Below are 14,054 nucleotides of genomic sequence, written 5' to 3'. Positions count from 1 at the left end.
GAATGTCACGATACTCACTGTTATACAATATGTGATACTGGACCCTTGTGATACTGGTCTCTACATTATACCAAGTAAAATGCCAGAAAGGTTTGTTGTCCATCCATGATAATCCCATTTCAGAGAGCTGAGCTGAATAGTCATGTACATTTCACTGCGTATGACAGAATCCGTTGTTCATCAGAAGATTACCATCCTCACTGAACATGAATACACCCCCCATTTCCAGGATTTGGCTGGAGGGTAATACAAATTGGACTTGACAATAGATGACTGAAAAGCCAAAGTAGCTGTGTTTCCTGGGTTGATTTTCCCCCCTCAGGTTGTGATTGTGTAAACTGCCGGGGAGTGTGATGATGGACCGGAGGAGACACACAGTTTGCCAATGCAAGTGGACTCTCGGGATCCACTGAGCTTAGAAAATAAACAATAGGATACTTAAAATACACCTCACCTCTCTCTCTCTCTCTCTCTCTCTCTCTCTCTCTCTCTCTCTCTCTCTCTCTCTCTCTCTCTCCTCTCTCTCTCTCTCTCACCCACTTTATCATTCTCCAATGGTCCCTCTCACTAACTCCAATTCCCCCCCCCCCTCCATGTCACCCATATCTCCGATTCTTTCACACTCCCTCCATTCTGTCTGTCCTCATTTTAGTATCAATCTCTCTCGCTCCCTCCTGCTTTCTCTCTCTATCACTTCTTCTCTCATTAGCATGTTAATCTGTAGTTAGTCCTGTCCTCAGGGCTACCAACCTCATAAGCTACCCAGAGATGAAAGGGACCAAACGCCATGGGCAATTTATCCACCAATCAAACATTCAGGCCAGATACCTGCAGACAGAGAGACACACCCCTCTCAGGGACACCTTATTAGTACCTGTATAACAGAATATTACATATGGAATATGACAAAGACAAAAACCCTTTCTTCTATAGTATGACAAGTTTTTTTTTACTATTAATTGTCTTATCATGTAGTCCCAGTGTACATCCTTCTGTAAAAGAGAGGTGACTCTCAATAACCCACCTGAATGTATAAAGGTTATTGAATGGGGCCAATGCTGCTGCCGTTCCACTCTCATCCTGCACAGGCTTGTGTTCAGGTGATGGCTTTTGGCTTAAAGGAGGGCAGAGTTCCTCTATTTCCTGCAGGGTTGTCTCTTCTCCACAGCAGTGGTAATTGTATACATGGTGTGCTGTGCAATTTTTCAGTGAAATAATGGTGACCTGAGATGGGCTGTCTCATCTATTCCTTTCCAAAGCCTGACTGGACCTGCAGTGTCAGGCTCTGGCCACTAGTGAGCAGCGCCGCGCAAATTGTCCTCAAATATTGATTCTGTTGCAGAGCCGTGCAGGACGGATTCAGGTGCATGGCTCATCTACAGTCTATAGCCCACTAAACCTACCTCCAGAGAGCAGGGGAGAGGAGGAGAGTCAGAGAGAGAGAATGAGCGGAGGGAGGCGGGAAAGCGGGCCATCGTCTAGCTTACTGTTGCACAGTAGACATACAATATACTTGAAGTGTGTGTGTGTGTGTGCGTGCGTGCGTGCGTGCGTGCGTGTGTGCTTGCATGCGTGCGTGTGTGTGTTGACTTTAAATGGACCATTGGAGTTGAGAGAGAGGGCAGAGAGAGTGTGGCATTGCGACAATAAGGGCCCTTACACATTAGAGCCTAAAAATACATGTCAGTGGTCCTGAGAGAGGGCTAGTGCTATCCAGGCCTGGGTAATGAGAGAGTGGAGCTGCCACTAGCCATGCTGTCCCCAGCTCCCTTTGGCCTAGGGCTTAGCATTGGAAATGCACTATCGCAGATAGATTTATCATACCTCTCAAAGCAGCCAGTCTGAAGGGCCTCTCCTCTCACCCTGAGAAGAGCAGCCATCAGAAAGAGTGAGAGAGAGTGAGAGTGAGAGTGAGAGATAGGTCCAGGGCACCAAAGGTTGAGAGGGCTGTTTATGCACCGTTATGCTAAACACACAGTAATGAGGCCTGTGGGGGGAAAACATGTTGGATGAAAATGCAAGCAAACAGCGGGCTGTAAAATTAAACATTACCATAGATATTGTTCAAAATGTGGATGGAGAGAAGGGTTAGTTATTAAAAACATGTTGTTTCCTTGTCAAACTGAAACACGACACAAGCAGAAGCATGTTTTAATGGTTTATGGGTGCTCTATTTTACAGTTTACATAAGAGATGTCAAGGGTATCACTGACTTTCAGTTTTCAAATGTTTCTGGACAGAACTAGAGACATGGAAGCACATGTTTCTAGTCCACAGTTATTGACAAGCACTATAAAAGGCTCTTTAGGGTTAGTTAAATCAAATGACACATTTCATTTATTTGATGAATAATTAGAAAGTATGATTTGGACTGCTGGAGGGGGGGGGCAAGGACACCCCAGCTCCGCTAAAACCATTGACAATCGCATGCCGTTTTCAAGGGATTGTTAAGTAAATGTTAACTATTTGGTTGTAATATCATCACCTCTTGAAGAACATAGTCAGAACTACAAATGTCTGATTATTCCATGCAAAACAATTGCGCACATTTAGCTCTAGATCAACAAAATGATACAGCAATAACTGCATGCTTTTCATTGATCATTACCTTTCAGATAGCCAACAAGAGGGTAGCCCCACGATGTCTCTCAATATTTATTGGCCAACATTAATTGGATATTTGAGTGATATAAAAGTGAACTTTACCTGACAAGTCTGAGTGGTTTAGGTTCATTTCCCATCCTTTGTAGGTTCTGCATTTGCCGATGTACTGTTAGCTGATAATGTTAACTTTGCAAGCTCCCGGTAGAAACTTTGTGCAGTTTGTTAAACATAATGTTAAGTACACCTAATGTACCTTTTCCGGCAACCAACGTAGGCATACCTAGCGAAGTTAGCTAACTATAGCTTATTATCCCCTCTTCAACATTGTTTTTATCACAATTGCGGCTGACAGACATGATAGGCTACATTGATTGATGAACCACATCAAATTGGCTAGCTAGCTAATAACAGATCATGTCAATATGGCTGTTTAACAAGCTTACTTTCAGGAGATAAACTAGGTGGCTAGCTATATCCAAATAGTGTGTGATTTGCTCGCCATCTATAGTGGTGATGGCAGTAACGTAAGTCCGACCGACAATTTTACCAGGACGATGTCAAGCTCTTTCCAAAAGCCTAATCTCTGACAAAGCAAGCAAGAGTGATATATTGTTTGCTTAGCTAGCTAGTTATTTTCCAAATGGATAGACTACTCTGATGTTAGATCTAAATGTGGAATCATGGGAAATGTGTAGTTGTGACTATGCTCTTCAGGAGGGGATGATATTTAAACCAAATAGTTCTAACATTTATTTAACAATCCCTTGAAAACAGCACATAGCCAAATCGAACGCTCTGCACCGTATTGTGACGTTTTACTTATAACGACCTATAGAATGAAATATATTCAAAGTTAACTATCCCTTCAATCTGAGCCACGGATTAACAAGTATTATAATAAGCAAATCTACCAGGGAGAAGGGCAGTGGCATTTCTACTTCAACATCAGAGGCAGAACTCTTACAAAATATCTTCCTCTCTTTAATTTCATGTGACATCTACAGAAAAAAAACTAGAAATAACTAGAAAAACAAAACATTCCGTAAACGGTTTTCAACTAGTGCAAATATCTTACATGAATTGTTTATATGTTATGATCCTACTTAGCAACCCTAATTAGAACTGCAAAATGACTCTCAGAAAACATCTCCATCGTAGTGACTTGACCCACAAGAGTCATTTGACAATTATGTGCAATTCACAAGTGATGAGCTCCACCCCCCTCCCAGCTCATGAATAGAAAGTAATCCTGATAGAGCAGCAACATTCCACTCTCTAGTTGGAGTCATTCAGGATCCAGTCCAACAACCCTAGAATCACACTCTAACACAGTCTTTCTGCAGCTCTGGCGGCAACACATGTCCACAAATACTTAGTCAAAACAGCCATCCATTACAACTCCTCAGACACTGGTCAAAACCACCTGTCTTTGGATTTCCCCATCTCTATTAACAGGCAAAAGTATTCCGACATGGTCTTCTCGAAATTCTTCAGACGTAGTGTTTACTGACCATAAAGTATGCCCCCTGGGTATCCATAAAGTATGCCCCCTGGGTATCCATAAAGTATGCCCCCTGGGTATCCATAAAGTATGCCCCCTGGGTATCCATAAAGTATGCCCCCTGGGTATCCATAAAGTATGCCCCTGGGTATGCCCCTGGGTATTCATAAAGTATGCCCCCTGGGTATCCATAAAGTATGCCCCTGGGTATCCATAAAGTATGCCCCCTGGGTATCCCCCCTGGGTATCCATAAACTCAGTAGTCCATAGTTGTTTTGAGCTGTATGTGTGACACTTTACCCCAGTGTCTCTGTCAATCAGAGTGTGTTCTTAATGGTTCTGTAGTTTGTCACACCTTGGTATGATGGGATGACTAACAGTCTTCCCTTCATCGTCAGTCTAAGTGTCTCAGTTATGATTGCCATCCTTTCTTTACATATGGAGTTAACAGTTGAGAGACTTGGTGATGTCGCTGCTCAGCGATTCTCTTGCTATCGTGTGACCTAGAAAAAAGAAAGCAAAGCAGAGTAGATAAGAGAGTTGAACCAATGACACAGAAACAATTATCTTTGAGTGACAGAGCTTGCACCTCTACAATATAAAACCTCTGACAGCCCCTCCCACCGCTCACATGATGTTTGAGGGAACTGACGTCTATGAACCAGTGTATCTCCACTGTTAGTGATATCCTTCATTCTACAGGACCATCAGAGCTAGACGCCCTCAGGCATCTACACCCCTGCAACGTGGGAGTGAGAGAGACAGACAGAAAAGAAAGAGAGTCTGCGTCACACAGAGGAACGCAGAGAAAGATAGAGAGAGGGAAAGAAGGTCACAGATAGACGGAGGGAGAGAAAGAGGGAGACAGTCGCTGGAAGGAAGAGCTGTTGCCGTGGCTTCGGCTTCGTTGCAGAAATCTCCTGTGACATCTGCCACCAAGTCTCTTAGTAACTGTGCTCCTCTTCCACATTGAACAAATGCAGAATGAATTTCCACTGATGCAGCACGGTTCTTCCTCGCCCTCCCTCCCCTCTTCTTAATAGCTGATTGGTTAGACAGTCAGAGAGAGAGAGATAGAGAAAGCGATAGAGGATGGTGATGACTTTACCTATCAGTTTTTCAGTGGTTCAAAGGCCCAGGGTCATTAATTCTAACGGTAGTCTCTTAGCGGCCATTCATCCCTCCGTCTTTCCCCTCACCAATATAATTAGGACTCTTAAATTGAAAGCCTCCCTGGAACCCGTAGTCATAATGCATTCTAATGAATGTGACAGATGTTCCGCTGTTATTCCGTCTCTCTGAGCAATTACTCTTATGGTGCCTGTGTGCTCCCCACAACTATTTTTCTTTTTATATTTCACCTGTGAGTAAACCACACCTGCTCCACACCACGTCCGTCAGTCAGTCCCGCAAATTAACTTCAACACATTAACAGATTAGAAAGGCTGTGAAGGATCTTCATTCAAATCAAATTGTCTCATATGAATAGCAATGATTACCATACTGCTTGAGAGTATGTGCAGCTTTGTTTTCTCTCTGACATTCATTTTCCATCCCTCTTGTCACATCTTTACAGAAGATTAACAAATAATGCTCACTTGATGCTCCACAGACGATTGGTTAATTTTTTCCAGTCTTCCTGTTTATGAAACATAAAGTGGGTCTTTTTGTGGTTATTTCTGATCAAACCATTCTGTGTTTAGAGGATTAGCCTAATACACTACCGTACCTACACTTCTGCCCCAACTTTGCCATCTTTAAAAAAAATGAAAACCAGTGTAAGCTTCCTCACCCTGATAGTTTCTTTACGAAACATTCATTAAGACAAAATTATGTATGGGGAAAAAGGGTGTAAATTGAATGGACATCAAACTTTACCCAAGCTGGAGAATGTGAGAACTGTCAGAACATTTCCTAAGTACTTTGTGGACTTCATGGGTTCCTCAAGGGACACTTTCTGCTGTAAATACTGATAGGATGTCTTTTGTTGTTGTTTTCAGACTGCATATTGATGAGCGGCCCCCATAATAACAACATCCCCTTCAAAATCCCTTTAAGCTAGAGATATGTTTTTAGCATGGGCTGCTTCCCAATATATCATATCCACCGGTCACCCTTCCAGTGCGGTAAAAGGTGTTAGAGCTAAAGCAGTGTTTGTCAGACCATGAGACATCCCGAAAGTCTCCACAAAAAATGTCTGTAGCATCCTAACGGTTTGGCCTGCAAAGTATTATAACCCCTATTGGAAAGATAATACTCTCCCACAAACATCATGATGGACTTCTCTCCCACAAACATCATGATGGACTTCTCTCCCACAAACATCATGATGGACTTCTCTCCCACAAACATCATGATGGACTTCTCTCCCACAAACATCATGATGGACTTCTCTCCCACAAACATCATGATGGACTTCTCTCCCACAAACATCATGATGGACTTCTCTCCCACAAACATCATGATGGACTTCTCTCCCACAAACATCATGATGGACTTCTCTCCCACAAACATCATGATGGACTTCTCTCCCACAAACATCATGGACTTCTCTCCCACAAACATCACGGGACTTGTCTGAAGCTGGTACAGCCGATCTGTCACCTTCTGTCTGTAGCATCCGAAACATGGAATGGTGGGTCTCTCACAAGTTATTTTGCTCTAGGACGGCCACTAGCCTCACAAGACTAGTCTGAAGGTAGCTGGGTATCGGTTAAACCATGTTATGGAAGTATATATGGAGATAGTTTAGTGCCTATAATGCAGGGTTAAATACATGTAAAATATATATATACTGTATATATCGTTTCCTGACCTAAATAGCTAAATGATCCATGGTATTACCATCTTAAAACAATTCCATATGTTAGCTTAGTAGAACTCCCCCCACAGCTTACAATCTGAAGGAATAATGAAGGAATGTTATTTTGTAAATTAATTAGTGCCTAAATAATACTCATACAGTAGAAACTTAAGCTCAAGTATTCTTCAGTTACACCTTCAGTAAGGACAAAATTGTGACAAGCCAAGGACCGACAAGGTCTCTTATTCGCCCCGTCATCCACACACACACACACAGTGGAAAAGGACCCAGTCTTCTCACCTTGGTGGTTTTGACTTTGTTCCCAGTACTGCATGACCAGCCTGTGAGGTCAGGGAGCACCTTACACTCCTCTCCCTCCATGCAGGGGTTCATCTGACACCACCACTTCTGAATCACGATGGAGGCTGGAGGACGGGACAGGAGAGAGAGAGAGCACTGAGAGACCTGATACTGAGAGGATGGAAAGTACAGGGCAGAGCAGTGTGCGGGAGAGAGAGAGAGCACTGAGAGACCTGATACTGAGAGGATGTAAAGTACAGGGCAGAGCAGTGTGCGGGAGAGAGAGAGAGAGAGCACTGAGAGGATGGAAAGTACAGGGCAGAGCAGTGTGCGGGAGAGAGAGAGAGCACTGAGAGACCTGATACTGAGAGGATGGAAAGTACAGGGCAGAGCAGTGTGCGGAAGAGAGGGAGAGAGAGAGAGCACTGAGAGACCTGCTACTGAGAGGATGGAAAGTACAGGGCAGAGCAGTGTGCGGGAGAGAGAGAGAGCACTGAGAGACCTGATACTGAGAGGATGTAAAGTACAGGGCAGAGCAGTGTGCGGGAGAGAGAGAGAGAGCACTGAGAGACCTGATACTGAGAGGATGGAAAGTACAGGGCAGAGCAGTGTGCGGGAGAGAGAGAGAGAGAGAGCACTGAGAGGATGGAAAGTACAGGGCAGAGCAGTGTGCGGGAGAGAGAGAGAGCACTGAGAGACCTGATACTGAGAGGATGGAAAGTACAGGGCAGAGCAGTGTGCGGAAGAGAGGGAGAGAGAGAGAGCACTGAGAGACCTGCTACTGAGAGGATGGAAAGTATAGGGCAGAGCAGTGTGCAGGAGAGAGAGAGAGAGAGAGAGAGAGAGAGAGAGAGAGAGAGAGAGAGAGAGAGAGAGAGAGAGAGAGAGAGAGAGACCTGATACTGAGAGGATGGAAAGTATAGGGCAGAGCAGTGTGCAGGAGAGAGAGAGAGAGAGAGAGAGAGAGAGAGAGAGAGAGAGAGAGAGAGAGAGAGAGAGCACTGAGAGACCTGATACTGAGAGGATGGAAAGTATAGGGCAGAGCAGTGTGCAGGAGAGAGAGAGAGAGAGAGAGAGAGCACTGAGAGGATGGAAAGTACAGGGCAGAGCAGTGTGCAGGGAGAGAGAGAGAGAGAGAGAGAGAGAGAGAGAGAGAGAGAGAGAGCACTGAGAGGATGGAAAGTACAGGGCAGAGCAGTGTGCGGGAGAGAGAGAGAGCACTGAGAGACCTGATACTGAGAGGATGGAAAGTATAGGGCAGAGCAGTGTGCAGGAGAGAGAGAGAGAGAGAGAGAGAGAGAGAGAGAGAGAGAGAGAGAGAGAGAGAGAGAGAGAGAGAGAGAGAGAGCACTGAGAGACCTGATACTGAGAGGATGGAAAGTACAGGGCAGAGCAGTGTGCGGGAGAGAGAGAGAGCACTGAGAGACCTGATACTGAGAGGATGGAAAGTACAGGGCAGAGCAGTGTGCAGGAGAGAGAGAGAGAGAGCACTGAGAGACCTGATACTGAGAGGATGGAAAGTACAGGGCAGAGTAGTGTGCGGGAGAGAGACAGAGAGAGAGAGCACTTAGAGACCTGATACTGAGAGGATGGAAAGTACAGGGCAGAGCAGTGTGCAGGAGAGAGAGAGAGAGAGAGAGAGAGAGAGAGAGAGAGAGAGAGAGAGAGAGAGCTCTGAGAGACCTGATACTGAGAGGATGGAAAGTACAGGGCAGAGCAGTGTGCAGGAGAGAATAGATTCTATAGAGAGGAGAGTAATCTGGAAGTAGGAGTAGATTGGCTCAGCCACAGTCAGTATGTTTTTATACATTGATACGGCACAAAAGCAGACGTCCACCTGTTAAAACCACAAAAGCAGATGTCCACCTGTTAAAACCACAAAAGCAGATGTCCACCTGTTAAAACCACAAAAGCAGATGTCCACCTGTTAAAACCACAAAAGCAGATGTCCACCTGTTAAAACCACAAAAGCAGATGTCCACCTGTTAAAACCACAAAAGCAGATGTCCACCTGTTAAAACCACAAAAGCAGACGTCCACCTGTTAAAACCACAAAAGCAGAGGTCCACCTGTTAAAACCACAAAAGCAGATGTCCACCTGTTAAAACCACAAAAGCAGAGGTCCACCTGTTAAAACCACAAAAGCAGATGTCCACCTGTTAAAACCACAAAAGCAGATGTCCACCTGTTAAAACCACAAAAGCAGATGTCCACCTGTTAAAACCACAAAAGCAGATGTCCACCTGTTAAAACCACAAAAGCAGACGTCCACCTGTTAAAACCACAAAAGCAGACGTCCACCTGTTAAAACCACAAAAGCAGATGTCCACCTGTTAAAACCACAAAAGCAGATGTCCACCTGTTAAAACCACAAAAGCAGATGTCCACCTGTTAAAACCACAAAAGCAGATGTCCACCTGTTAAAACCACAAAAGCAGATGTCCCCTGTTAAAACCACAAAAGCAGAGGTCCACCTGTTAAAACCACAAAAGCTGACGTCCACCTGTTAAAACCACAAAAGGAGACGTCCACCTGTTAAAACCACAAAAGGAGACGTCCACCTGTTAAAACCACAAAAGCAGATGTCCACCTGTTAAAACCACAAAAGCAGATGTCCACCTGTTAAAACCACAAAAGCAGATGTCCACCTGTTAAAACCACAAAAGGAGACGTCCACCTGTTAAAACCACAAAAGCAGACGTCCACCTGTTAAAACCACAAAAGCAGATGTCCACCTGTTAAAACCACAAAAGCAGACGTCCACCTGTTAAAACCACAAAAGGAGACGTCCACCTGTTAAAACCACAAAAGCAGACGTCCACCTGTTAAAACCACAAAAGCAGATGTCCCCCTGTTAAAACCACAAAAGCAGATGTCCCCTGTTAAAACCACAAAAGCAGATGTCCCCCTGTTAAAACCACAAAAGCAGATGTCCACCTGTTAAAACCACAAAAGCAGACGTCCCCATGTTAAAACCACAAAAGCAGACGTCCCCATGTTAAAACCACAAAAGCAGATGTCCCCCTGTTAAAACCACAAAAGCAGATGTCCCCCTGTTAAAACCACAAAAGCAGACGTCCACCTGTTAAAACCACAAAAGCAGACGTCCACCTGTTAAAACCACAAAAGCAGATGTCCACCTGTTAAAACCACAAAAGCAGACGTCCACCTGTTAAAACCACAAAAGGAGACGTCCACCTGTTAAAACCACAAAAGGAGACGTCCACCTGTTAAAACCACAAAAGCAGATGTCCACCTGTTAAAACCACAAAAGCAGACGTCCACCTGTTAAAACCACAAAAGCTGACGTCCACCTGTTAAAACCACAAAAGGAGACGTCCACCTGTTAAAACCACAAAAGGAGACGTCCACCTGTTAAAACCACAAAAGCAGATGTCCACCTGTTAAAACCACAAAAGCAGACGTCCCCCTGTTAAAACCACAAAAGCAGACGTCCACCTGTTAAAACCACAAAAGCAGATGTCCACCTGTTAAAACCACAAAAGCAGACGTCCCCCTGTTAAAACCACAAAAGGAGACGTCCACCTGTTAAAACCACAAAAGCAGAGGTCCACCTGTTAAAACCACAAAAGGAGACGTCCACCTGTTAAAACCACAAAAGCAGAGGTCCACCTGTTAAAACCACAAAAGGAGACGTCCACCTGTTAAAACCACAAAAGCAGATGTCCACCTGTTAAAACCACAAAAGCAGATGTCCACCTGTTAAAACCACAAAAGCAGATGTCCACCTGTTAAAACCACAAAAGCAGATGTCCACCTGTTAAAACCACAAAAGCAGATGTCCACCTGTTAAAACCACAAAAGCAGATGTCCACCTGTTAAAACCACAAAAGCAGATGTCCACCTGTTAAAACCACAAAAGCAGATGTCCACCTGTTAAAACCACAAAAGCAGATGTCCACCTGTTAAAACCACAAAAGCAGATGTCCACCTGTTAAAACCACAAAAGCTGACGTCCACCTGTTAAAACCACAAAAGGAGACGTCCACCTGTTAAAACCACAAAAGCAGAGGTCCACCTGTTAAAACCACAAAAGGAGACGTCCACCTGTTAAAACCACAAAAGCAGATGTCCACCTGTTAAAACCACAAAAGCAGATGTCCACCTGTTAAAACCACAAAAGCAGATGTCCACCTGTTAAAACCACAAAAGCAGATGTCCACCTGTTAAAACCACAAAAGCAGATGTCCACCTGTTAAAACCACAAAAGCAGATGTCCACCTGTTAAAACCACAAAAGCAGATGTCCACCTGTTAAAACCACAAAAGCAGATGTCCACCTGTTAAAACCACAAAAGCAGATGTCCACCTGTTAAAACCACAAAAGCAGATGTCCACCTGTTAAAACCACAAAAGCAGACGTCCACCTGTTAAAACCACAAAAGCAGACGTCCCCCTGTTAAAACCACAAAAGCAGATGTCCACCTGTTAAAACCACAAAAGCAGACGTCCCCCTGTTAAAACCACAAAAGCAGACGTCCACCTGTTAAAACCACAAAAGCAGACGTCCCCTGTTAAAACCACAAAAGCAGAGGTCCACCTGTTAAAACCACAAAAGGAGACGTCCACCTGTTAAAACCACAAAAGCAGACGTCCACCTGTTAAAACCACAAAAGCAGATGTCCCCTGTTAAAACCACAAAAGCAGAGGTCCACCTGTTAAAACCACAAAAGCAGACGTCCCCTGTTAAAACCACAAAAGCAGAGGTCCACCTGTTAAAACCACAAAAGCAGACGTCCACCTGTTAAAACCACAAAAGCAGATGTCCCCTGTTAAAACCACAAAAGCAGATGTCCACCTGTTAAAACCACAAAAGCAGAGGTCCACCTGTTAAAACCACAAAAGCAGACGTCCCCTGTTAAAACCACAAAAGCAGATGTCCACCTGTTAAAACCACAAAAGCAGACGTCCACCTGTTAAAACCACAAAAGCAGATGTCCCCCTGTTAAAACCACAAAAGCAGACGTCCACCTGTTAAAACCACAAAAGCAGACGTCCCCTGTTAAAACCACAAAAGCAGACGTCCCCTGTTAAAACCACAAAAGCAGAGGTCCACCTGTTAAAACCACAAAAGCAGAGGTCCACCTGTTAAAACCACAAAAGCAGATGTCCCCTGTTAAAACCACAAAAGCAGAGGTCCACCTGTTAAAACCACAAAAGCAGACGTCCCCTGTTAAAACCACAAAAGCAGACGTCCACCTGTTAAAACCACAAAAGCAGACGTCCACCTGTTAAAACCACAAAAGCAGATGTCCCCTGTTAAAACCACAAAAGGAGACGTCCACCTGTTAAAACCACAAAAGGAGACGTCCACCTGTTAAAACCACAAAAGCAGACGTCCACCTGTTAAAACCACAAAAGCAGACGTCCACCTGTTAAAACCACAAAAGCAGATGTCCCCTGTTAAAACCACAAAAGCAGACGTCCACCTGTTAAAACCACAAAAGCAGAGGTCCACCTGTTAAAACCACAAAAGCAGACGTCCACCTGTTAAAACCACAAAAGCAGAGGTCCACCTGTTAAAACCACAAAAGCAGAGGTCCACCTGTTAAAACCACAAAAGCAGATGTCCACCTGTTAAAACCACAAAAGCAGATGTCCACCTGTTAAAACCACAAAAGCAGAGGTCCACCTGTTAAAACCACAAAAGCAGAGGTCCACCTGTTAAAACCACAAAAGCAGAGGTCCACCTGTTAAAACCACAAAAGCAGAGGTCCACCTGTTAAAACCACAAAAGCAGAAGTCCACCTGTTAAAACCACAAAAGCAGATGTCCACCTGTTAAAACCACAAAAGCAGATGTCCCCTGTTAAAACCACAAAAGCAGACGTCCACCTGTTAAAACCACAAAAGCAGACGTCCACCTGTTAAAACCACAAAAGCAGAGGTCCACCTGTTAAAACCACAAAAGCAGATGTCCCCCTGTTAAAACCACAAAAGCAGACGTCCACCTGTTAAAACCACAAAAGCAGACGTCCCCATGTTAAAACCACAAAAGCAGATGTCCCCCTGTTAAAACCACAAAAGCAGACGTCCACCTGTTAAAACCACAAAAGCAGACGTCCACCTGTTAAAACCACAAAAGCAGATGTCCACCTGTTAAAACCACAAAAGCAGATGTCCACCTGTTAAAACCACAAAAGCAGATGTCCACCTGTTAAAACCACAAAAGCAGACGTCCACCTGTTAAAACCACAAAAGCAGACGTCCACCTGTTAAAACCACAAAAGCAGACGTCCACCTGTTAAAACCACAAAAGCAGACGTCCACCTGTTAAAACCACAAAAGCAGACGTCCACCTGTTAAAACCACAAAAGCAGACGTCCACCTGTTAAAACCACAAAGCAGATGTCCACCTGTTAAAACCACAAAGGAGACGTCCACCTGTTAAAACCACAAAAGCAGACGTCCCCTGTTAAAACCACAAAAGCAGACGTCCCCATGTTAAAACCACAAAAGCAGACGTCCCCTGTTAAAACCACAAAAGCAGACGTCCACCTGTTAAAACCACAAAAGCAGATGTCCACCTGTTAAAACCACAAAAGCAGATGTCCACCTGTTAAAACCACAAAAGCAGAGGTCCACCTGTTAAAACCACAAAAGCAGATGTCCACCTGTTAAAACCACAAAAGCAGATGTCCACCTGTTAAAACCACAAAAGCAGATGTCCACCTGTTAAAACCACAAAAGCAGACATCCACCTGTTAAAACCACAAAAGCAGATGTCCACCTGTTAAAACCACAAAAGCAGATGTCCACCTGTTAAAACCACAAAAGCAGATGTCCACCTGTTAAAACCACAAAAGCAGATGTCCACCTGTTAAAAC

General features: G+C 44.3%; 1 protein-coding gene across 1 annotated transcript in view; it reads right to left on the bottom strand.

Moving 5' to 3' along the window:
* Window positions 1–4,350: 4,350 nt before the first annotated feature.
* Window positions 4,351–14,054, bottom strand: part of LOC127932174 (chemokine-like protein TAFA-4) — a 167,927-nt gene continuing 158,223 nt past the window's right edge. Inside the window, exons 5-6 of the mRNA XM_052526738.1 lie at window positions 7,209–7,333; window positions 4,351–4,608 (exon numbers count right to left, since the gene is read on the bottom strand). Of these exons, the coding sequence (XP_052382698.1) occupies window positions 4,597–4,608; window positions 7,209–7,333 (137 nt within the window). The 3' untranslated portion in view covers window positions 4,351–4,596. The remainder of the gene's footprint in view (window positions 4,609–7,208; window positions 7,334–14,054) is intronic.

This window comes from Oncorhynchus keta, chromosome 10 (assembly GCF_023373465.1).
Source record: "Oncorhynchus keta strain PuntledgeMale-10-30-2019 chromosome 10, Oket_V2, whole genome shotgun sequence".
Lineage (NCBI taxonomy): Eukaryota > Metazoa > Chordata > Actinopteri > Salmoniformes > Salmonidae > Oncorhynchus > Oncorhynchus keta.
The sequence above is the reverse complement of the archived record's forward strand: the minus strand, read 5'-3'. Positions and strand labels throughout refer to the sequence as shown.